The sequence below is a fragment of the Macrobrachium rosenbergii genome, chromosome 33, assembly GCF_040412425.1.
Source record: "Macrobrachium rosenbergii isolate ZJJX-2024 chromosome 33, ASM4041242v1, whole genome shotgun sequence".
Taxonomy (NCBI): domain Eukaryota; kingdom Metazoa; phylum Arthropoda; class Malacostraca; order Decapoda; family Palaemonidae; genus Macrobrachium; species Macrobrachium rosenbergii.
In genome coordinates, this window is record NC_089773.1 from 13,294,320 (window position 1) to 13,318,776 (window position 24,457).

Below are 24,457 nucleotides of genomic sequence, written 5' to 3' on the forward strand. Positions count from 1 at the left end.
ACAAGTGGCCTGAGAGAGAAAAACACACCAATGACAAATGGCAATAAGTGGCCTCGAGATCCGAAAATACATCAATATCCCAATTAGCACCAAGACAATTCAACCACTCACTGACACACAACCTGGACTGAACAGTTTTCAATCTCAAAAACCATAAGGACCCAGTTGGTCCACGTAACAAACTATTACTTATGCAAGGCGAATGGAGGACACACTTTGATAGAAAATACTGTTCCATTTCAAAATAAATCATGAGTTAGATAAGTTCGATATTTTACAGTCCACTTCCAGCATGGGGTTACAATTTTAACAAACCAGCAATGTTGTCATTATGTTACAAATTTAAGAACATTCATGATTTGAGTTTCAAAATTTAAGTTGTCATGCCCTTACCAGATGTGGTTTTAGTCCTTAACCACTGACAGCAGTGGTTGATGTTAAATTGGAATCGAATTCTTATAAAATAAAAAAAAAAACCTAGCCAAAAAGAATTTTGATTATCCTCGAAGAAAAATAAACACTGATTCAACAACCCCACTATACCTAGGTTCGCTTTTATTAATTTTAATCAGAATTTAACAAGTACCACAGATGCAATTCTTGGAATATTTAAGCCAACCAAAAATAATTATCAATTACCTGCAAAAACATAACATTATAACTGTAATAACATTTTTTACAAACATAAACCATTCAAGAACTTTCCCATTTAGACTTCTACAGAATTTCCCATCTACAAGTTCATGGTATCTGACATTTACCATTCCTCAAAGACACAAATCTTACTATTTCACAATCCCAGCTAACCTACGGCTGAATTCTTGACGTGAACATAAATCAACTTCCCCTACAACAAAATACAATTAGTTGAATTCCTACAATACAATCATTCCAGTTATGAAAACCTCCTAAGAAATTAAACATTATCAACATTCAGAGCTGTGTTTTATTTTTTAAGTGCTTACTAATTCCAGTCAACTCTAAGGTACTAAATTATAACTCTATCATATCACTGGCTTTCCCATACTCACCCTTATGAAAGCAGAAATTTTTAAGTTTTTTAAAATAAATCAAGGATGCTTAAAACACTTTTATAAAACCAGATATTCTCTAAACAGTAAAGTTATTACTAACTTTAGTAAACAGTTATTACCAACTTTCCTATATATTATCTTAATAAAAGATAGGTGGTAACATTTTAAAACTTTTTCAAACAAAATCAAAGATTGTACACAACAGCAAAACCTTTAAGTACTGGTCCCCAAAATAAAACGGATTGCAACTCAATCACAACATTACTGTTAAGGAACACTACTTAGTTTATGCAAAATGAAACCTATCAGCTTCAAGCCAATCATTTTCAGCATAAATTAATCCTACAAGACACTTAAGGAATCTTGAAACCAGACCACACTTGACGTACACTGTCGTTACAACCGTACCTGAAGCTAAGGAATTTTTAACTTGACAGGAACTTTAAACCTTCAAGATACAATTCTTTCAAGATAAAACTACTTCTATAAAAACAACCACAAATAGTTAATAATTAAACAGAATTCCATTCCAGTTCAACAAGGATTCCACTGCTTTACAAAGGCCCTAGACAACATTATAGTCTCTTGTTTCTGAAGTTACGATAGTCGACAGGTGGGGCTGAGTAAGGTTGAACACAAGTTTATTACTTAGCAAAATTCTCGATATTTAACTGCTCTCTTGACATCTGAATAATGATGCAAGCATGAATGAAATATATGATTATGAAGCAGGATATGACAAAAAAGAAGATTGAAATGTAAAACGAAGCAATGTGTCTTAATAGATTTTGAATATTAAACAATACTAAAACTGACAGTATAAAAGTGTCAATATGTTATTCCTTCCTAAGCTTCAAAATAGGACTAAAAACCCATTAATGTAATATTAATAATTTAACAAAACCACTAAATTAACATCCAAACCTTTCATAGGACTGGCCAGAAGGGTTTATTCTCAGAGAACAGTGTTAGATCTAAATTGGTGTATTGTAATTCCTGAAAAATTTAGTAAAGTGATGCCTGACCAAACTTTGTGTAGATAGATAATAATTAAATATTCTGAGAGAGAGAGAGAGAGAGAGAGAGAGAGAGAGAGAGAGAGAGAGAGAGAGAGAGAGAGAGAGAGAGAGAGAGAGAGAGAGAGAGAGAGAGAGAGATTTTACTAAAATGAAATGAATTACATTCAACTATGAACAAAAGTACACTGAAAATGATGCCTGACCAAACTTTGTGTAGATAGATAATATAAATATTATTTTAATGAAATGAATTACATTCAACTATGAACATGAAAGTACATTCTTCAGGCAGTGTAGTTCAATATTTTGCCATCTACAAATAACATTACCAATTTAACATAATTAAAATATAACTATAAAAATATACCTTATATGTTGCATTTTAAATGCATACCCACCAAGTATGTGAATCTTTTGCAGTTTCAATGTCCTGCATTATATTAAAATATTTACTTTCACAGTCAACTGAATTCAAGACCTTGTGTTGAGCATGAAGGATTTTCAATTACAAGGTAATATAGGTATTTACTCCTTAAGGACAAATTAGTATTCTAAATTACATTCCCTGTGGTAGTACAGTCGTACATACCTGCTGGTGATAAATAATATATATTTAAATAATTTCAAATGACTAAAAAAACCTTCCTGTTATATCAATTGGTATAAATTTAAAAAGACCCTTGGTATTATATCAAGACATAAATGTTCCACTGACATTTGTACTATTTCAACCTTTCATTTTCTTCATTAATACTAACAGCTGTTCATTTCTGCCTAATCACCCTGTGTCTGGGCTTACCAAATTCTATTAGCAAATTCTAATCAAAGGAATAAGGCAACCTCTAGAAGGAAAATATGTTATAAAACTCTGTCAAAGGTTGCTGCTATTTTTGCCTTCTACAAGACATTCTCTACCAATGAGTGGACCGTATTCAATGTTCTGATGTATATACATTATCAAGACAGTCTATACAAGGCAATGCAACTGTGACACAATTCAAGGTCAGGTCATTTAGTGATACTGAGTATGACATGAAAAACTGAATATTCATAAAAGCCTGGGAAATTTTTAACAAATGAATTTAAATACTGATTTTTCTTAATATCATTGCTATTGCCTCTGAATGAATAAACTTTTACGTGGTTCCAATCTTGCAAGAGAAAATACAGAATTTGAATTCTAACATATATAATCTACAATGCATGGACAAATCCTTACTGATGATCAATAACCTTTTAAATGTCATTATGAATACTTCTATATATTTCTCATACCTATATGAAATTCTGTCTTATGTACAACTATGTCTAGTAACTTATACCATTTTCTTTTCATGAATTACTGTGACACTTTTAGTCACGTTTTTCTTCAAATAATGTATTCGCAATGCTGGTCTTGGCGTAGAGGTTTCGATAGGCTCCCCTGCCGTGCATGCTTGATGTCAAGTTGAGACGTTCATCTACCGTCTTGAAAGTTTCCCACAATGTCGACTTCCAAGATGGTCTTTCCTGCAAAGACAGATGATAATTACAAATAGGACACTTGGGAATTATTATTATTATCAATAAATCCTTTATAAACTTTTAAAATTTCTCAACACAACTAAATTACTGTACAGGAAGTCCCCGGGTTACTTCGGTCTGGGCTTACATCGTTCCAAGCTTGCGTCGTTTTTCAAATATATTCATCAAAAACTCTGTTCCTGGTTACAGAGGATGTTCCGAGGTTACGCCGTTTCAGTCTAACAACGCGCTGTAAGCAACTGAAGTATACTTGTACATCTTTGGAGGAAACTCTACAATATCACAGATGCACACCTCACCAGAAGCGAGGTAAATCAATTGGGGCAACCAAGGGTAAGGCTACCATCACTTTAATTCTCATTTTTAGCAATTTTTTAATACGGTGTTCCGGCTTAAGCCGGGGACTGCCTGCAGTTATTTCTGCTAGAAGTTCATTAGTTCGTGTGCTTTTAAAACCATAACGCTACATTAGATGATAATGATTCAAGGTATCGTTGAAACAATCAAAACAAAAATGACAGCTTCAAGGATCAGAATGAAAATTACACAAGTTATATATCCAAATAATTGATGTCAACCATTAATGGCTGTAAGTATACTCATTAACAATTTTTCTCCTGACATTAAATAAGTCTCTGGTTGTAAAAAGAAGTGTACAACAATTTTAAAACTATAGATAAAGGGATGCAGTTTTCAAACCAATTAAAAACATTTCTGGCTATACTGGTGGAAGTTACACCTTGACTGATTAAATGAACCACTTATTAAACCCAACATAACCTTATTTTCAAGTCCACAACTACGGGCAAATACTAACCTGAATAACACGAGTAAACGAGATTCCTCCAACATCCTCGTACTGCGACGAACAACTCAAACTGGTCCTTTTCAATCAAGAAAGTTGACTTCTTAAACAGCTGCTGTCTAAGCCTTGCTGACAATAATCTGCCCTGTAAGAATTTTTATTCTTATTAGAAAACGACACTGATAATGAAGACAGGCCAACTACTTCCATATATATTAGTCCTTTCACTGTAATCAAATTTGGATTGAAATGAATAGAGAATTTAGGCCAAGGGCCAAGCACTGGGACCTATGGGGTCATTCAGCGCTGAAACAGAAATTGACAGTAAAAGGTTTGAACGGTGTTCTGAGAGGGTGGAAAATAAGATGGAAGAAAGAGAATATGTAAGGTGGTACAGTAAAAGGAATGAATAGGGTTGCAAGAACAAACGTAGTTATTTAGGTCCACACTTTTAAAAACTCATAGTTACCCCAATAGGCTACTGCAGGAGATTACTTAAAAGTCACACAAAGTTCAACTACAAAACACAAAATAAGGAATAGCCTCATAAAAATGTATATTAAAGAGGGTTAGCCCAGCCAGATGTGAAATACATGCCCATTGCTGTTTGGCTAGGGTGCCTGCCTATGCTTCCCCACGGGTAAAACTGCAAACTACAACTGCCTTATCCTGATGTTTATTTTAAGTCTTTTATGTTTTTATATTCATCGCCAAGGTGCTAGTACTAAACACAGCACCTATTTCACACATTAATTAGGAATGACCAAACCAGTTGGGCACAATAACATTGTTTATTTCTACCACCCGCCCACCCCACAGGGACCAAAAGAAACTTCTGTAACGCTTATGCCTGTCTTTCCAAATATTGTATCCATGAAACTAGACTAGAAATCATTCTATTTGCCTAATTCTGAGACCTGAAAAACAAAAGCCCAATATAAAAGGAATAGGTTCGCAGAGGAAAACCAACCCAACCTTTCCTAGAAATACCATGTCCTAACCTAACCAGACATAGCCTTCCTGACCTCATTTGGGGCATCGTGCCTAATCCTGACTGGGGGTGCTTCTCCCCCCCCCGGTGCCCTGAGGCCCACTCAATTACCATACTGGGAAAATGCCACAGTTCCTACAATCAAAATCCACCTCCATAAATCAGGGTCGTAATACCCAAATACGACATTATGCCCTTCATTAGGTTTGGCTATGATGCAACACTTGGCCTATAGTTTATATTTTAATAACTTAGGTTAGGTTAGGGTTCGAGGAACGGCACAAAATACCTGCCCTTACTTTCCACGGATTGCAGGCAACTTCAGAAGCACTTCAGTGATTTTAAAAATGAATATGTCTTACTCTAACCTAACCTTCCCTTGAGCAGCCCTAGGGGATGACTGCCCTGGCCCAGAATGGGGGGGGGGAGATTCTCCCCCAAACCCAATAAACAAATCATATAAAAATCAAGCACATTGACCCGTTTTAATAGCAAATAAAGCTTCCGTAACACAAGCCTAACAAATATGTATTTATCTCATCCAGTATATTAATTAAGGCTAGCCTAACCTAACACGTGCTCTAGCCTGAGGTAGGCCATACCCCTTACTAGCCTAACATGGGCCAGTTTCATAGCAATTACCGGCTGTATTTATACCATAAACTTGACAATTTCATGATAAGAAAATTGTATATTCTGATTAAATACACCTCAATATATACACAATAACACGCCGAGTTAAGGATTAAACATAATTAAATGAATTATTTACGGAAGTCTGAAGGTAAACATGGTCGACATTACGCCGGCCATATTGACATTTAAAAACTTTTTCCTTATTTTTTCGTTATACAGAGGTATTTATACATCGCATTAATGTCTATTTACTTTATATATACTTTATACGTACGTATATACTTAAACTGTTAAATGAAAACACTTAAATGTACGAAATAAAAGGTAAAATATATTACCATAGGCTCGGTCCAGGTGTGTGAAAGCCGGCATATGTTCCAATAATCCCGTGTCTTCGTTCCAGGAATTCCAGAACGTCCAGTAGCGTAAGATTGTGTATGATATTTTTATGCATTTTGTTTAATTTTATATATAATATTTAAATATTTATCATAAATGAATATTTTAATAGCATAACTCTCGATTAAGTTTTGACAACAAGCACCTAGAGAAATTTTATAACAATAAGCTTTACCATCAAGATTTTCTTACGCATTTCGTAAAAATGTCTAATTTTGATTTCATTTTGATTTGAAATAAGGTCAGAAATATCTAATTATATTATCTGTAATATATTATTACTATTATTTAAAATCGTTTATTTTATGTATAGTTATTAATAATATTTAATCACTATAAAAACATTATTTTTTTAGTCATTTTCTAAGGATATGGTTGACGTAAGTTTATATTAAAGGACACCATCGTAATACATAAATAAATATACGAATTTATTGTCATTATTTGTCCCTATTTAAATGTTTTAATAATTAATGTGATTTTCATATTAAATATGACCATCGATACGTTTTTCGACATGATAGCAAAGAATTGATTCTTTGAAAGATGTAATGACTTGATAAATATACAGATTAACTTTAACTCGAATACACAATTGATGTATATTATAAGAACAATGCATTTGATTTTATACACATAATTCTCTAATGTCCTCCTGGACTGTAAACTGTGAATATGAATGATTTTTTCATAGCACAATTGATGTAATTGTAAAACAAAATATGTGGGATTTCATACCCTCTGGATTGAAAACTGTGAATTTAAATAACTCTTCATTGCAAAACTATTCTTTAATATATAATTCTTCGTTGTAAACTAATGTTATTTACTCAGTATCAGTTCATAAAACCATAGAACAGTATGAAAGCATAAGTTATAGACCTACCTCAGGCAGTGGTGATGTCCCCAAATCTGCAGTGGTCCATATTTGCAGTGGTCCTTATAATGGCTGGTGGAGGCTTGGCTTTTTGATGTAACAAAATGGTTTATAACTGGTTTACCAAAACAAATAAATGGTAGCTCGAGGAACCTAACCTACAGATTATTATAGATTATTATAGGCCTATAGATTTTTGTAAAAGTATAAGAGTTTATTTACTCCATATTTGCGGATATATATGAGAAAATTTGTAGGTTAGGTCATGGCCTTTCATTTTTCCCCCTTAAAAATATATTTTTATTAAAAATGTTGTGATTAAAACTGCATGTCATACCATTTTGCTTGATTTCTACTCCTATAACTGTAGTTTTACATCACCTCTGCCAAACCTTGTAGCTCAACATATGGGCATATATGACTGGCACAACAGATTTACATTTTACCAAAATTGTAGGCCTATATTTTGATTACAAAAATTTATAAATAAAGAGAAAAATTTAATTTTTTAAACTGGGTTCCATTTTGGTTTTATCTTTAAGCAATAGTGCAGGACTTTGAATATCTGCAGGCCATCATTTGATTTGTATTACATATATGACACATTTTGCATGCAAGCTGTGCAAAATGGGAAAAGTGAAACCAACCCCTTTTTAACATCATAAGAACACACATTCTTTGCTGAATAACTGCTTGTTTTTGCCAACAGATTTTGAACCCAATTGGTTAGAGTAATTCAGCAGTTTTAACACAAACAATGCTATTCAGTCGTACAGAATTTCCTTTAAGAATTGATCCACAAGAAAATTAAACTTGATTTGGGCTGGGAACAGGACAGTAATGTGTTGACTTAGTTGGCACCTGGAGCCACACTGTAGTAGTACCACTGGTAGAAGACTTTTTCATGATATCCAATCCTTTTGTGTTGTAATTATTTTAATATATAGTGTAAATACTCTCCACGGGGCTGTTTCAAACATCCTTTGGGACTATACACTCAGAACAGGAACACCAGTGGACATTGACCTGCTTTGATGAGACTTTCTGCAACAAGGGTACCCTAAGTGACATTGTGTTCCTTCGTACAACGGTACAGCGTATTATTGTCTCATTATTATTTAAATACAGTTAACAATGTCACTGCATCACACTCCAAGCCTCTCATAGCTGGGCTAAATGATCAGACAAAGGTGGAATTTACACCAAACCGAAATCAAACGCTTATCCAACAGCTACGTAGCGTTTACACCAACGGGGGAAAAAAAATTAAAACCCTCATCATTTATTTATTTATTTATTAACTGACTGTTGACATCAAAATAATCTTCTAACATACATGATAGATTTCTACACTTACATCATAAATAATCACTATGTAAAAGCTAGGCAGAAATGCCGACTTCCGTTCCATCATTGGGTCTTTAAGTCCTGCGGATGTTTCGGGACACATTCCGAAACGCCCCTTCGATCTGTCACTGCGGAGCGACCGAAAAGAATTTTGTTCCTTGCCTGCGAATCAAGAGTTCGTCACTTTCGGGCAAACGCCAACGGTGGGATTTTTTGGACCGAGGCACTGACAGACAGGGTCGATTTCTGAAACGTGTCCCTGAAGCTTTGAATAAAGCCTTTGGAAATGTTCTTTCAGACTTTCAAGTGTGGTTAAGTCTTGCCAAATTTACGGGGGAATAAAATGAAAACTTCAAAAATGAAGGTCTAATATCAGAAGCTGTTGAGTTCAGTCTTGGAAAAGTGAATGCTGCTCCAGTAATGCAATGTTCGATTTTTTTTCTACAGGGACAAGAAACAGGATTTTTTAATCTTTAGTAGCAAGTTCATTAGATGACGGAAGAAAGAAGGCATCAATTTCCGGAGAAAGAAAAAATAATAGTAAATTGTCAACACAGAACATTCTAAAAGCAGACCTCAGTAGTGCTTTCTGCTGCTGATGATGCTGTTTGCAAGAAGATATCAAATTGATCAAGGCTGACTCATTATTATGATCAAGAGTTATATTATCAAAAAGTTCTTGAACTGCAATATGAAACGGGCTTGCCCCCAAAAAGGATATGGGACTCATAAGCACTTTCAAATGCCAACTGCACACACACATACAACCGCCACGGACATCATGTTCTCGGTGACAGCTAGCTAGGAGTTAGCTAGTAGACAAAAATTAGTCCTGCACACCGACAACTTTATACCAAGGTGTGGAAGAAAAAAGGTTGCTGGGAAGTAACCTAACCTAACCTAAGTAACCTACTCTACGATAATCAAGATGTTACACCCCGTACGGTAAAAATAATTACCCATTCCTTGGCAACGTACAAAAACGGCAGCGTTACTTAATCCCGCCAGAAGAATTTCGAGTCGCGATCGTCTGCAGATCGCGTCTGATTTTTCAATTTAAAAGTGATTTGCCGATCGTCATGCCTAAAAGAAATTTGTGGCGTAGTTTCCTTGATGGAGCCAATTCACTTCACATTTTGGTAGAACAACTTTTTAGACATACAACCCGAGACTGACTAACAGAACGCAAGTCATTGAAATGAAGTGACAATGACCTCAGTTCGAATCTTATTAACATTGACATTGGTTACATCCATCTAAGAACTAATAAGACAATGCTCACATCCTCGTGTATTTGGAGCATCTGAAACATTCCTAATATCACCCAGAATGCACTTTGATTTGACAACACGTAGTAGAGTAGAAGACCTGTCCTGTATCTCAAGTGATCAAGATTCGTTCTTTTGAAGCGAGCAAAGCAACTCAGCCTATTTCTTCCTCATCATCTGATCATGCCTGTGATGTCACACTCTGCGCCAGCGTAAGCCAAAACGGGCCGGCGCGTGGTGCTGGGAAAAAAGGACGTTGGCTGTGCGTCCAACATCTTCAGTAGAACCCAATCGGATACGTGAATTATACCTGATTTCAGCTTTCAGGCGTGCTGCAGCATTAAAATTACGTACGTTCGTGTGTCACGTCGTCACGTCTTGAACCTCTGCGTAACTTCTCCGTCAGATGGGTTGCAACATTTCTACATAGCACTAAAGTACACACTCAACACCAAACAGTCCTATGTACAGAAATGCTTAACACCTCTTAATTGGGAATATTCCTCCAGGAAAGATAATTACAACAGACGGTAAATCTAATTATCTTCAGCAAGGTGACAAGTTTTTACGTATAAAATAAAGGGTTCATTACAGCTTACACATCTCCATCCCCCCACAAAAAATAGTTTGAGAGTTCATATTCTAGTCAATGAAAGCATCATTTGGTCAGTGAATCTCAAAACCATTAAAAGCACATATAAATTAACTTTACAGGCTATATTTTATCATCGTAATCAGCATGGCAATGAGTCAAGGCTACACAGGGGCGCTGACAGTCCTAAGATGAATCATCACAGGGCGAGAGTTCCGTGTATCGTAGACTCTCTCAGAGAAAATTCATTTGCTTTTCGTCGACTTCCTGGGCAGAATGACAAGGACCCCCCTCTCTCTCTCTTTCTCTCTCTCTCTCTCTCGCGAAAAGAGCTGAGTAGTGACTAGATTGCAAAAAATACTGACAAAAAAACTCCATTTTTTTGTCCCAGAACAACTGCTGGACTACCAAGACAGAAAGTGCTGATCATTGTCATGCAGATTAAATCTAGAAATGTCCTACTTGAAATGAATATATTAAAAAAAAAGGAATGTCAAAACCTTAAAAACAAAATATTCGTACACCCACTTTTTTTTTAAGGCAAATAGGCAAGGGGAAAATGGAATTTGTTTTTTGTTAATGAGAAGCAGTGAGTATCTTTCAATCTTCGCGTCTGAGTGACTGCGAAGGACTTCGCACACCATCTTCCAGAGTTAGGGACACACTTACCATTACATAGAAAATAGATATGAGACATAATATAGTAAAGTTAAAATTCGCTTTTCAATAATGTGTTTGGAAATCTGTTTGGTTCGCCCAAACGCTCGAGTCTTACGATACTCCTCAGTGTTTGACAGACCGCTTACGGGTCAATTCCATTTTTTGCAGAGTAAATACATTAGTATATACAAGAGTGATTCCTACCCAATTGATTCTTGATCTCTGGTGTGCAATCTAATCAGGGACAAATTCAGAAGTAGCGTACTTATGCAAATCATCTCGACAATTGCGAAAAGCTCAAAGTGAGCAATACTGTTTGTTGCACGGTTTTGCATCACGTATAAAATTACATCCTAAATAGCCAGTATGTGATTCTACTTATAATTTGATTATTGCATTAGATACAAAGTTTGCTAAAGCTTTGATTGAAGTCCTGGTATCCTCTTATATAAGAAACTGTAAAACAACGCTCGTGCTGAGGTGAATAGAAGCTTATCATATATTGGCAGTTTCAACGCAGCCAAGTCTGTTGTATCGGTAACATTGTACTCTGGCTTTGAAAGGGTAACAGCTTTCTCTCTCTCTCCTACTTTCCCCAGTTATCGATACGCTGCTGCTGCTGCATGGTCCTCAATTCGGTTTCGTGTCCCACGTTCAAGGTGACGAAAGCGCAGCGCGGTGACTTGGCCCGGTCAAAGAGTTAGGATTCCCCTGCGACAACTACGTTACAGAACTTGTACACAAGATGTTTGGAATATGTAAACTGGGACTGAAAAACACCTTTTTAAACTTCAAAATCTTCCAATATCTAAAAGCAGCATGTAGAATTCCTTAAGAATAAGTGACTGCTTCGAAAAATCTGCAAGCACAAAATGAGGTAAAAATGCAGTTTAGGAAGATTAAGAGTAAGAAATTCTACACTGAATCACAAATATCATTTCACACGAGAGAATTAATATCATGAACACTTCCATTTTGAATTTGTGACAACAGATGTTTAGAGAGAAATTCTTAAAACAACACTCTTCTAGAAGTTAAGGCCAACATTAAAAACTGTTATGGTAAGAATCTGAGATGACATTCCATTCTAAAAACTGTGTACGGCAACTATCTCCACGGTTTACGGTCCTAGCTGGATGGCTCAATAAATACAAAACACCTTTTCTCAGATACTGTACTAATGATAAATGCCCTTCTTCTTCTTCTTCTTCTTCTTTTTAAATCTGCTTACAAGGATTTCACCGCAATACAACCTCTGTTATGAACGTGCAAAAACTGTAGTCTTTCACCGTCCTAACACCAACGGAGGATGAGAACCGTGATATTTACAAGGAGAAAGATGTTTCTACTCATCCTCCATAATGCCCTTGACAAAGAAATGCAATGTAGGACTGAGGAAAAAAATTACATAACCATCCAGTGAATTGGGCTGACTAGTCAACTAGAAGATGCATGTGTGTGTGTGTGTAAATATTACACTCACTTATGTTTACATATGTTCAGACTTGACCACTGTCCTCCAGGGAGACCTTGGCATGCCTTAGTGGTGGTGGAGGGCCCTTGCAAAGGCAACAGTGATTAGGGTGGACAGCAGAGCCGTCATTCCGGCGGCAGCTGGACCGGTCGAGCCTCCTGAAACCGTCACGTCGCGGTTCAGCATGAGGACCTTGTCCACGACGTGAACGACGCCGTTGACGCACTCGACGTCCGGACGAATGACGCGGGCGCTGATTCCATTCCACTCGATGTAGTACTCTGCACAGAGAGAGATGAAGGGTAGAACTATTAAAAAAACAGGAATGTAGCGTCATTTCCTAACTTGTAACATCTTTGTATATAGGGATTCGTCAACACACACACACACACACATCTCTGACTCAGTTTGTCCAGATTCTTAAGTGACAGCACTGTCATGTACTATTATTTACAATAAAATGTTTTCAAAGGTGACTTCTGTTCTATGCAAGCATGTCTGACGAGCAAAATTATTGCCTCAATGACATAATGAACTGTTCCTTGATGTTTGAAAATAATACTTAGATATTTAACAGCTGACTGTCAGATAATGGATAATGGTACTTATGGAGATGTACTTGAAAAATATAATCTTCTGAAACCAGTAATCATTCTTTCACACGAACCTATTACTTACAATTAGCCCTTTTTGTAGCCATGAAGTTTTCCCAGACACTTCTGTACCTCTTTATAAAACACAAAAGACAAGAAAATGGTAGCCAGCCGATAGCACTGTAAATGAACGGAAGATCCCAGAGTCTCCAATAGCTATGCATCTCATTACAGTACAGTATTCTCATCACCTGATCCACATGCTTCAAGGAATCAGCATTGCCGAGAGGTGGGGAACTCACGTAAAACGTAATGATTTTGTATTGCAAGAATTAATTTTGCTCTCAGAAAATTATACCTGTTCCACCACACATACAATAATCACGACTGTCCTGAATTGCAAACTTAGGTGGGAGGGATCAATCTGCTAAAGTTTGAGTAGCAACGTTTATCGACATTGCTCGACCACGAAGCTGGAGTGGCCCTGTCCACAAATTCAAATTGCCTCAGAGTGGCTCTGGACACAGCTCTGTGAATCTCTGTCACCTCTGTACCTTGCATTGGTTGATCTGGCAAGTCGCAAATACCTCCTCCTTGTCTGTGGTACAGGCTATGGGATCAGCAGTAAAAGTTAGACTACATGATCTGGCAATACATGAACAAGGCTATCAGCTGACTGCTTCTTCCTTAAAGTGTCTGGGACAATTTCGTGACCATGAAAAGGGCTAATTACAGGTAATAAGTTTGTGATGAAACTAATATGTTTTACAAGATTATCCAAGGCATAAAAAGTCATCCACTGAGCTTATGTACAAGTCATACCATTCATAAAGGAATCAATTGTGTAGGTACAATGAATCATTCATATAAACAGTGTCTAAACATGTGCATTACTGTACAATTTCTTCTACTGTACACTTTTTTCTACAAAACACTGGAAATACAGGGTAAATCTACACAGTCTACATCACTCCCTAATCATCCGTGATCTGAGTTACAAACGTCGTCTCACTTCAATTTAGTTCCAGAAGGAACTTCACAATAAAAGGTGTTAGTTCTTGTGCAATTCTGGAGCATGCATGCTCTTCCTCACTGTAGAAGTACAGTGTCTCAGTTTCTTTACATCATACCATCATTTACAGAGAAGACTCTTTAAGTGCACGCAAGTGTAACAGGGTGACGAGGCCTTACCAGTGCCTTGTGACACCTAGTATTTTAAACTCATCGACATCTTTATCAGAAAGTTATGTTAGTTTAACGAGACCGCAGAGACACCTCTCAAGATTCTCACGTTGATCACTCAAAGGATTTGTTAATGAATAAGAGGTGTAAGAGAGTTAAAATGGTTGGTTGTACAAGATAGAGATTGAAGGGGCTTTAAGATAATCGAAAGACATTACAAACAGATGCAACATCTGGGCGATACTTTGAGTGCATTGTGAGGTAATAGACAAAATAAAGAAAATGTCAGAGATGGGATGAGTAACCTCTTTTTAAATCTGTCAAATGCATCAATAAATGAAAGAATTATGAATAATAGACATCAATAAATGAAAGAATAATGAATAATAGACTTTTTCTAAGTGTAGCTTAATGCCTTTACCTCGCCTAGGTCTGAGGGGTACACAAAATAACGAAAAAATAATGTGGAGGTTTTGTCCGTCTTGAAAAATGAAGTTTTGTAATAAGCAAGGAATGTGTGAATGTGAAACATGAAGTTTAGCTTATTTTCTTTAATGAAGCGAACCATTATTAAAAATGCAAATCTTGCGCTTAGAACAGAAGTAAGTTTGTCTGTGTATGCCTCGTCCGACTGTCATCAAATTATATCCCAGAGTGTAAAATAACAGTCCTGGAGTGTATGTAGTGTTGTGAACTTATTCACAACTTGGAAGCTTTATGTAATAACCCCCTCTATTGTTATAAAGAAAAAACAAGTGTCCACTGGTATCTTAAATCCAGGGTATGTAAAAAATTAACGGGGATGCAAACATTAAAAGACAATTACTGCTTCATTAAGTCAGTTACTCAGGACGTGATATGTTCTTTTACACTCTGTGCCTCTACTGATTCTAAGAAACAGTTTTTCAAGAAAACATTCAATTCATAGAGAGCTGTATGAAAACAGTTAAGGGTAAGAGAAAGGTCACGACAGTGAAACCGTTGTTCTGAACTTGGCTATACAGTGCAGATGTGCTACAAGGCATTGTCAGTATTGTGAAAAGTGCCACATTTCAACTTTGCATAGAGTAGTCGGTCACAAATGGCCTGTTGGTGAGAATATAGTTGTTTAAACACTGCGCTCTATAAAAACAAATGAATCACGATGATTCAAATACAGAGCAACTTTATGATAATCACAGCAGCATACACCGGGTAGACTTCGATACAGAATGCAAAAGTACCTACAGAATCACTGTACTGTACTTAGGACATAAACAGAATCACTGTACTGTACTGTACTGTACTGTACTGATTACACATAACAAAATCTTTCAGGGCATCTTTTACAAACTACAAAATCACTAGCAGACATGACAGACGAAGGGAAAACACTATGTAACTTTAGAAATGTGGAAGAAAAATTAGTTTTACTGGGTATCACATCACTGAAACCTACTGGAAATGAGGAAAGGGTTCCTTACAACTGCAATAAGCTAGAAAAAAAAAGAACAGAACCTTTAAGCAAACTGCATTGGCTTACCATACGCTGTGTGTCCCAATGGCGTGACAGGTGGGGGGGGAATGAGAAACGAGATACTATGATGAGTGGATTACCCTAAGAAGTATTTCTTACTGATAAAATATTCTAGTGCCAACACCTTGGCTACCAAATGCAAATTACTAGCTATGAAAGAATCTCTCTTTCAGTGCCAGTGTATTCTGGCTGTAATCAAACCAAGGAAATTTTCATACCTTCAGGCAGAATTAGTTTCAACTACTATTATTTCCAGGACAAATACTGCAAGTAATTTACTGAAATGTACAGAACAATAATCATAACAGGACATAATTGATTTTAATTTAAATACTGAGTTGTTGACCTGACAGTACTTACAAATTAATAAGATACTTATACATGATTGCAAATAAAAATACAATTTTGTTCATACAAATGAAAAAAATCTTCCAATGTAAATCAGACACAGAATATTCAACTAAATTGTTTTAGAAGTGATGAAAATAGCACTATATTTAAGCTGCGATTAGCTGACATACTTCTTTGCTTGGTCTCTCAATCGAATGCGATAACTGTGAATAAGCCAAAGCCAAGCTCTGCTGCCAAATATGTTCTCTTGTATCAGTCTGCTCATAGTATATATATATATCCTCAGTCAGGCTTGCAACATGCCTATGCAAGCGTTGCGCTAAGCAAGATTGGTGCGACTGCAACTGTGCAATGGTGACCTACATTTACCAATATCTTCAGAAGGTTGGTTTCTGTAACCCCCAGGGCAAAACTACAGTTAAATTAGTCTTGTGGTAGAAAAAATCTTAAGTGGTTTGACTTTTCTTACAGAGGAACCTGTATAAAATCCTACAGAACATCTTAGTATAAAATCCTATGGAATATCTCGATTTACACTCCTGTATATTTTCATAAGTTGGTCACTGCTAATTGTTCAAGACTTTGCATCTGTGGTCTAAAACTGTACAAAAATCCTCTGTGATTAGAAAATTTATTAAGTCAATGATTACTCAATGAGATACAGTACTGGCTCAGTACAGTGTCTTACATTTTTAATTCCAATTCCTGCTATTACTTCATAAACTATGGTATCCCACCCAACCTAGAAACTGGTTAAAGGCTCCATTACAACCCTTATTTATTAGAAGACCCAATTCAATAAAATGCATTTATTAAGTCCAATTTATATCTTGGATACCAACCATAACCTTACTAGAACCTTCTTACTTGAGCATCTTGAAGGAGAGACTATTTAAGACTCATGAAAAATAAAGAATTGTTATTCCCGGAGGGTGAGGACGCCATCATCCCTTCAGTTCCAGCTGTAGAGACCTCTCCGATTCATTCATCCTTACATAGCTGCCCAGCTTCTTCAAACCGGTGTAGTCCCAATTTCACTATTCTTTCAAAACAAACCATTTGGTCAGCCTTCTGAGCTGTAGAATGTGATTCAAGAAGAAGAAGAACAATAATATTAACAGCACAATTGCATGTCGTCGACTTGTCATGGATGAAAGGCACGAAAAATACCCATGGAAATGAGACTGTCCTTCAGGAATGGGCTTCACGACAATGACGAAATGTCTCCAGGAATGGGAGCCCCTAGCCTACCTACCAGGTTTTGGACGATAGGGCTATATCTTCTCTAAGTGCAATTAGGCCCAGAACAGGACAGGCGCCCTTCAGCCAGGTCAATAATGGGGCATGAGAGGAAGTGTTACTTCTGGGAAACCTTGGGGATTTACGATTTTAAAAGTTCTCTTTCCCCTTTGGGGGCACTGATGACGGCAGGCGACTCCTAGCTCACACTGGCGATATGCAAAGGTTTGGCAGCTTCTAGGAAAGACAACTGATGGAAGTATGAGAAATTCTAATGCAAATAGGTCCACGCCTGGTGAACACCTATAATTATCTTCTCAAGTCCAAAGAATAGGCTGCCAAGGCCATTATGCCAAGGTTCAGTAGGCTGCAGTTTCAAAAGGTAAAGGTTAGAGCCAAAAGAAGTTCAGCTCCCAAACCAGTCTAGTGGCAAAAGGGTTAACTTGTCCCTCCTTTAAAGAACAGTCATCTGATACTTTATAGTATCTACGCGACAAGGTGACGGGATGGACGAAACAGAACCTCAGTTCCTGGAGTAACACAAGTGCTTTCTTTTCCTGCAATTTTTGCCAAACTAACAAGGTTCTAGTACGTTAATGGTCTGCAGTTTCATATCGACGCTCCCACACTATCCATTACGGCTTCTCTTTCGTAAATCTAAAGTCTGGAATTGATCAAATAAAAGCATCAGTATCTATTAAACATCACCATGGAATGGTACAGTGTCTCTTTCCTCATCCTACTCAGAATGTTCTTGAATTAACGCAGTAAGTCTTCTGGTTTCCTTAGTGGGTGTCAGACTCTTCAGGCCTGAATCTAAACTTGCAAATCCATGCAGCAGAGCTTCTAGTGTGGGACTAAGCCAATTGCTGGTGCCAAAAACAAAAATGAAATCTTGATAGCCATAACCTTGATTTTTATGATTGCATGAGTAGACCAACACAGTGAACCCAAGAATTAAGAGTATATTGAAGAAAATTAATAACTGTGAAAAAACATGGCCAAATTGATTAAAGAGAGTTAAAAAAAAAAAAAAGTAATTCTAGCATTATTCATACGGTCAGATTTTTGGGTACAGTATCTGGAAAGATGACAGAAAAGATGGAAGTGAAACAGGTTACCTTACAAGCTAGATACACAATATTCTATAAACTTTCTTAAACAGAACCATCTTATTTTATGCCCAGCTAGATCAAGAGATAGGGACAGCATTAACCGGGAAATGAAGCTACTATTTTTATCTTTTCATGATAATATGCTAACCTACAGTAAGGACCAAATACCCAGCCTCTTATTCCCTAAAATACTATGTTTTATCAAGTTCCAATGAAAGGGTCTCATTATAACTTGGAGGTTCAAAGAGTTTTTTCAACTCCCGTTTAACCTTAATCACTATTCTGACGTCTCAAATATGTATGTATAACTAAATTCAGTAAGGTACAAGTATCAAAACAATACGTAAGTTTCTTTAACACAACATTTCCCTTATCCAACACTCTTTCACAACATAAAACCCAAGACTGAAAGCGAGACAAGTTTGAAAAGATGTCATTCAGGATTAAAATAGTGAAAAATCACTCCACAGTTCTTAGTAGCTACCAAGGCAGCAACATTCGCTTCAAATCGAAGACTTTCAACTTATTTGTACTTCTGCTTAAATGAGCACTTAAAGAGGTAGCCTAATATGAGAGAATACTACCTACTGAATAGAAGAACCACTCACCTAATTGACTTGTTACATGTTACTGAGTTTATTGCAATCAATAAAGGCATTACTGTACTATCTATGCTACTTACGCAACCCAGAGGTGCCTACACCGCACCTATGCTGTCGGTAACTACTGATGACTAGATTACTGAGTTACTTCTCCATGTATATTACTTGAAACTAATGCATCAACTTGGCAAAATACTATACAAGGCTGTCCTCAAGAATGGAGTCAACAGCCTAGCAAGTAACTGCATCTGATAGGAAGTGGTGCTGTTTGTTGATAGTAATGGCATTTATAGTAATGGCAGATACCCAAATAACTGTGCGCCAGGGCAATTAGATACGTCACTGCCTATCCCTCGTCCAAGAGGGTAACTTTTAACCGTCAAAAAGGCGTTAAGCTCGATAACTTGAAGCGAGGTATGTTCAAATGCTTATTTCGGACACCAAAATCATCAGTTCTTTTAGGACTTGTGAAAAGGGGGCTGCGTCATCTTCACATAAGTCTTCGTGCTACGAAGGAAAGCCAGATGCATGATTAGGTGATTTTTTCAGGCTAAACATTGATATAACAGAAGTATCTGGGGAGCTTTCAGTCAGTGGTACTTTTAGCATTACAGTATACCCTTTTTTGGCCGTGTCGAATACGCATTTTTTCAATTTCTTGAGCTACCTGCACTGACAGTGATTTTATCATTGATTTTATCGCTGACTTCTTGTTTCAGCAAAGTACCAAGTCTGTTTCTCTCTCATCATCCAGGATGTATGGTGAGAGACACGTACTCCATACTTGGCTGAAACAAGAAGCCCATGATAAAATCACTGTCGACGTAGTTCACCACAAAAATTGAAAAAGCGTAGATTCGACACTTTGCCAAAATAGAGACTAAATGGTCAGCTGGAGCGAACTGGTGATTCTGGTGACTTTCAAAGAGGAATTATGCATTACCAATATAAAGGACTGTATTCAAGACTGCAAAAGCTATAGAGAAATATACTGTCTCTTAAAATTTCAAGCTAAAAATCACTGCTAGTAGTGTTTATTCTCCGTTACTCACAGCTATAAATTCCTTCAGGTTCTATAGAATATCAAAGCAACACAGAACAGAAAAAAAACGGTAAATTAAAATACCACATAGAGCACTAAGAAGAAATTATATCAAAACAAATTCCTGAAAACCTAATGATCATTAAAATATCAATCTATTTGAAACTGAAACACATAATACCATCATATTATCTTGAGAGCATAGACTTGAAATGTACCAACAAAATATATAGAGAGTTTTCATATGGAAAAGGAGATATGCAGTAGTCATGGGGTCAAATGAACTCATTCAAAAGAACAGTAAGAAATAAATGAAGAGAAATATATATATATAAAAGCAATGAGTGAATGAAAAGCGGCTTTTTGAAGGGATGCAGTCATACTCTGTGACAGGTGACTGTAGCCCTGGTTAGTTTCTGACAACCATGGAGAGTGAATGTGTGGAAATATATTAAAAGGGGAAGAAACAAAACTTGATTTATTGCAGCATCATACTGGAGACGGCTCGTCGCCGTGTGTTGCGAAGAGGGACAGTCCATGATATAATTCATCTTCTTTAGTTCCAGGAACAACAAATGTACTGCAAGTCCAAACAACACTCATGAACGCTAAGTTGTTGGCCAGACACAGAGCTATTGATGCCCAACAAACAGAAGATGAGAGGTTGTAGCTTGGTGCATGCACCACCTGAAGCCTCAGGTACGAATTCCCAATTTGTCCCTTACTACAGAATACCTAAAAGCCCCTGGCTATATTTTTATTGTTTATTTCACCATTACATTCAAACTTCATCCTTTTAACAGTAATTTGTCCTTTGATCTACACAAGATGACCCCCTTTTTTGAGATTTACACCTGAAAATGGTAGCAGTCCGCCAGTGTCAGTTTCTGGACTCTTTTTATGAAGTGTCTTTTTTTTAAGCAAACCAAGTTTTTTCTTGTACACAAATTTTTTTTTATATAACCCCACCCTTTGTGAATGAATTCCTGCCTCCAAGCCTTTAATCTCTTTTGATCTTATACCCAGGCAAAGTAAAAAAGTAAGACAAGTGACTGATGGATCCCTGAGGTTCCAAGTGGTACATTTGACAAGCTCCTGCTGTTCTCCTCTCACTTAGACAAAAGTGTAGTGTCTGGGTCATTCGAAGATCACGGATGTGGGCACATTTGAGGGAGGGGTTGCATCAAAAAAATCTTTTTTCGTTTTATATGACATTCTATTTCATATCAGTACAAGCTACTGTGTGTAGGGAATGAAATAAAGTACTTTGCAAGTACAGGGCATTCATTGTTCTCTGCTGTCCCCTCATTTATTGGGATAATGAATTTTCTCTCAAAATTTAATCTAAGAGGGAAAGAAAGTAAACTGACTATTTCAGTACTAACATACTAAATACACATTAAAGTTCAACACAGCATAATTCACAGAGTCCTGTGAACAAAGGAACACAAGAAGAAGGAAAAATTAACTAAATGCCTACAGTACAGCAAAAAATTTCAACAGAGAGAGTTTAGCAGAAGGGGTTTTGAAATGAAAATGAAGTGACTATGACTAACATCTAATCATCTCTTTGAACTAGACACTGGCTGGTTTCCTAACGCTTTCCACCATTCTGTTCAAGAGTTCCCATGTTCACTGTTGATTTGCCAAGTATAGGCCCTTAATTTACTACAAAAAAAAAAAACTCTAGCTTCATCAACTCCATGGTTATGAGAGACTAAGCCACTGAAATGTGCACAAATAGGTATGTACTTGCAATTACCAAATTATAAAGAAAAACCATTAATTCACTCCGATATGTAAACACAAGCTTCGTACCACAAGCTCTGACGTTCTTTCAACTCTGGGTGAGTATTCTCGGAAAGAGACACGGCTAAGTTAAGACATGGAAAAAGAAAACTGTATACAATTGTTACATGCAGTGCATCAGTAAAACGTCCTCATTATACGTCTTCTGTAATGAGTGCAGTAAAGTCTAGCGAAGTCTAATGATGACTCGTAACACTGGCGTAAAGAACTGCCAGGCAGAAATAATGTAATACTTCCTTCTATAGAAAAAAGCAAGAGTAAAAAACTGGCAATAAAACTTCACAAAATGAAAAACTGTTCTGAAATGTTCAAACAGGTAAGGACGACTACGATCTTGACTGTAAAAAGTGATTAGAGGTGAGTGACTATAAAAAAAAGGGGGGGTTCAATACCTAAGGAGATAAAAAGTTTTATGGGTGTCTAAAATGGGGAAAAAAAGAAGGCTGGGCACTGCGATAAAAATGGAAGGCAGATAAAGGAGAGTACACATAAGAATTCCCAGGTACTTGTACGTGGAGTGAGTACTGTACTGGTCACTGTAAGAATTTCATTTTTAAAACAACCCACAGAAAGCTTTTTAAGTGTAAATGCAGAATCACAAAACACAGCCAGTCGGAACAAGTTCCTACTCCAAGCCAGCACAGTCAGGACTACTGTACAGAGAGCTTGAGCTCTGCTCTTTCGGGTGCTCCGGAGATATATCAAAATCTTTACGGTGCAATGGGTTAACGGAATAGAGAGAGAGAGAGAGAGAGAGAGCTGTTACATGGACAAAAGGCGGAACAAAACAGGGCCAACGAGTCTTAATTTTTAAAAGTGCTTAGTGTAGTCATAACCAAGCTTCTAGCAATATGTACTTTGTACTAGAAGACACACCTGTATTGGAGGGAGTTTCTATGTCTGATTCTGTTGATGAAGTGGTCTCTGTCAAGTAGATGTTCAAAAATAAATTCTTTTGTGTCATCTGAGTGAATCAAAACAAAGATCCTGTTCCCTTTGCACAAAAAAAATATTAGTATGCCCTTTGATGAGGTACAGAAATACAACAATATATATAAAATACACTCTGTAACATTCTTAATTAGTAGTACTACTGTTAAAAAGAATATAAAGTGCAAAGTTACCCTTTTCAACCCTTTCCTGTTTTGTTGTCAAAAGCAATTCAAATGAAAATTCATATTCACCTGGAAACAGAGGCAGGGAGTCATATTTCTCAAGCGTTAATTTTGGATAAAAGAATGCGGTCACATCATTACAGAAAATGCAACAGATCGCACACAACTCTTTGCTTGAGAGAATGAATTATACTGATCTACAAAAACTCGCAGGAATGGCCTAAAAGATAAAAACCAGAACTGATGTCTTTAAAGGGCCCTATCCCTCGAGCAAGTAATGCCGTTTTGTGTAGTAATGCCCTTAGAAGGACCTATCTTGACCTATAATTACCTTGTAAGTTTAGAAAAATCTAGAACTTAGTTTTGTTTGACAAAACTCATTCTCTCACGCTAGACTGTCTGGTACTGTGTGGTATTAACAGAGTAGCCAATAAACAAAAATTTTAGTCTCCCTCTCACACGAGTATGCCCCACCAGAAGGAGACAGCGTCATAATGTCAAAAAAATAGAGACAAAAAGCTTGTCAGAGGGGCAGCAGGAAGGAATTTTTCTTATTCATCAGCACAAGTGTAGAGTATCATAATTTGTGCTGTTGGTGAGCAGCTGTACATCATGTTGTGCTTGTCCTGGGGACAAGGTCCTGTGGACGTATGTGCCAGGCTGTCTTGCTTCCCAGGTGTAAAAAGATATTAGTCTCTAACTCCACGTCCCAAGCATCAGGTCATCCGAGGTGAAATGCTCATTCACTGCAAACTGCAAAATGCTCAGGAGCTCCTATCACAGCACTGTTATCCATCAGAATCCTGCCACTAAGAGAATGGGGGTCAAAGTAATGATACACTGGTCTTAGAGACTCCGAAAAGCCTGGAAAATGAGTTGGAGGGTCAAATCCTTTTGTGAATGAAACACTTACACTAAATTTATCCAGTGAAGTTTGAGAACTATAACAAAGGGAGTTTGAGACATACAAAATGGCTCTGCAAAATAAAGAAATCATGGCAACAATGATAATTATGAAAAACTGAATAGGGATACTGTATTCATCTGGAACAAAGACTCAGAGCATTTTTCATCTACCAATGACCACTCCAATAATACCACACTGAACTGGGCAGTACAGCATGAACAAAATAGAATTTTTGTACACTGTTAATATCAACTTATTTACCTGCATTCATACTTACAACATTTCATTTCTCTGATCTATTTAAAAACCCTTGATAGATTTGCTACAGTTCACTATTAACCAAACCTGAATACCACTTTG

At 36.8% G+C, this 24,457-nt stretch overlaps 1 protein-coding gene and 1 long non-coding RNA gene across 15 annotated transcripts in view; both read right to left on the minus strand.

Annotated features, from left to right (window-relative positions):
* Window positions 1-527: 527 nt before the first annotated feature.
* On the minus strand, window positions 528-6,446 carry LOC136855936 (uncharacterized). The gene is made up of 3 exons (XR_010858184.1): window positions 6,348-6,446; window positions 4,395-4,527; window positions 528-3,562 (listed from the first exon to the last, which is right to left on the minus strand). It is a non-coding gene; the product is annotated as an uncharacterized lncRNA (long non-coding RNA).
* Window positions 6,447-8,563: 2,117 nt separating this feature from the next.
* Fas1 (fasciclin 1) overlaps window positions 8,564-24,457 on the minus strand; it is a 155,910-nt gene continuing 140,016 nt past the window's right edge. For 7 of the 14 annotated variants that reach the window (XM_067133445.1, XM_067133444.1, XM_067133443.1 and 4 more), the window contains exons 13-14: window positions 22,952-22,999; window positions 8,564-12,907 (exon numbers count right to left, since the gene is read on the minus strand). In XM_067133445.1, coding sequence (XP_066989546.1) covers window positions 12,693-12,907; window positions 22,952-22,999 — 263 coding nt within the window. In that variant the 3' untranslated portion in view covers window positions 8,564-12,692. Of the gene's footprint in view, window positions 12,908-20,253; window positions 20,298-22,951; window positions 23,000-24,457 lie in introns of those variants that run through there. The other 7 variants (XM_067133451.1, XM_067133450.1, XM_067133449.1 and 4 more) reach the window with 2 other exon arrangements.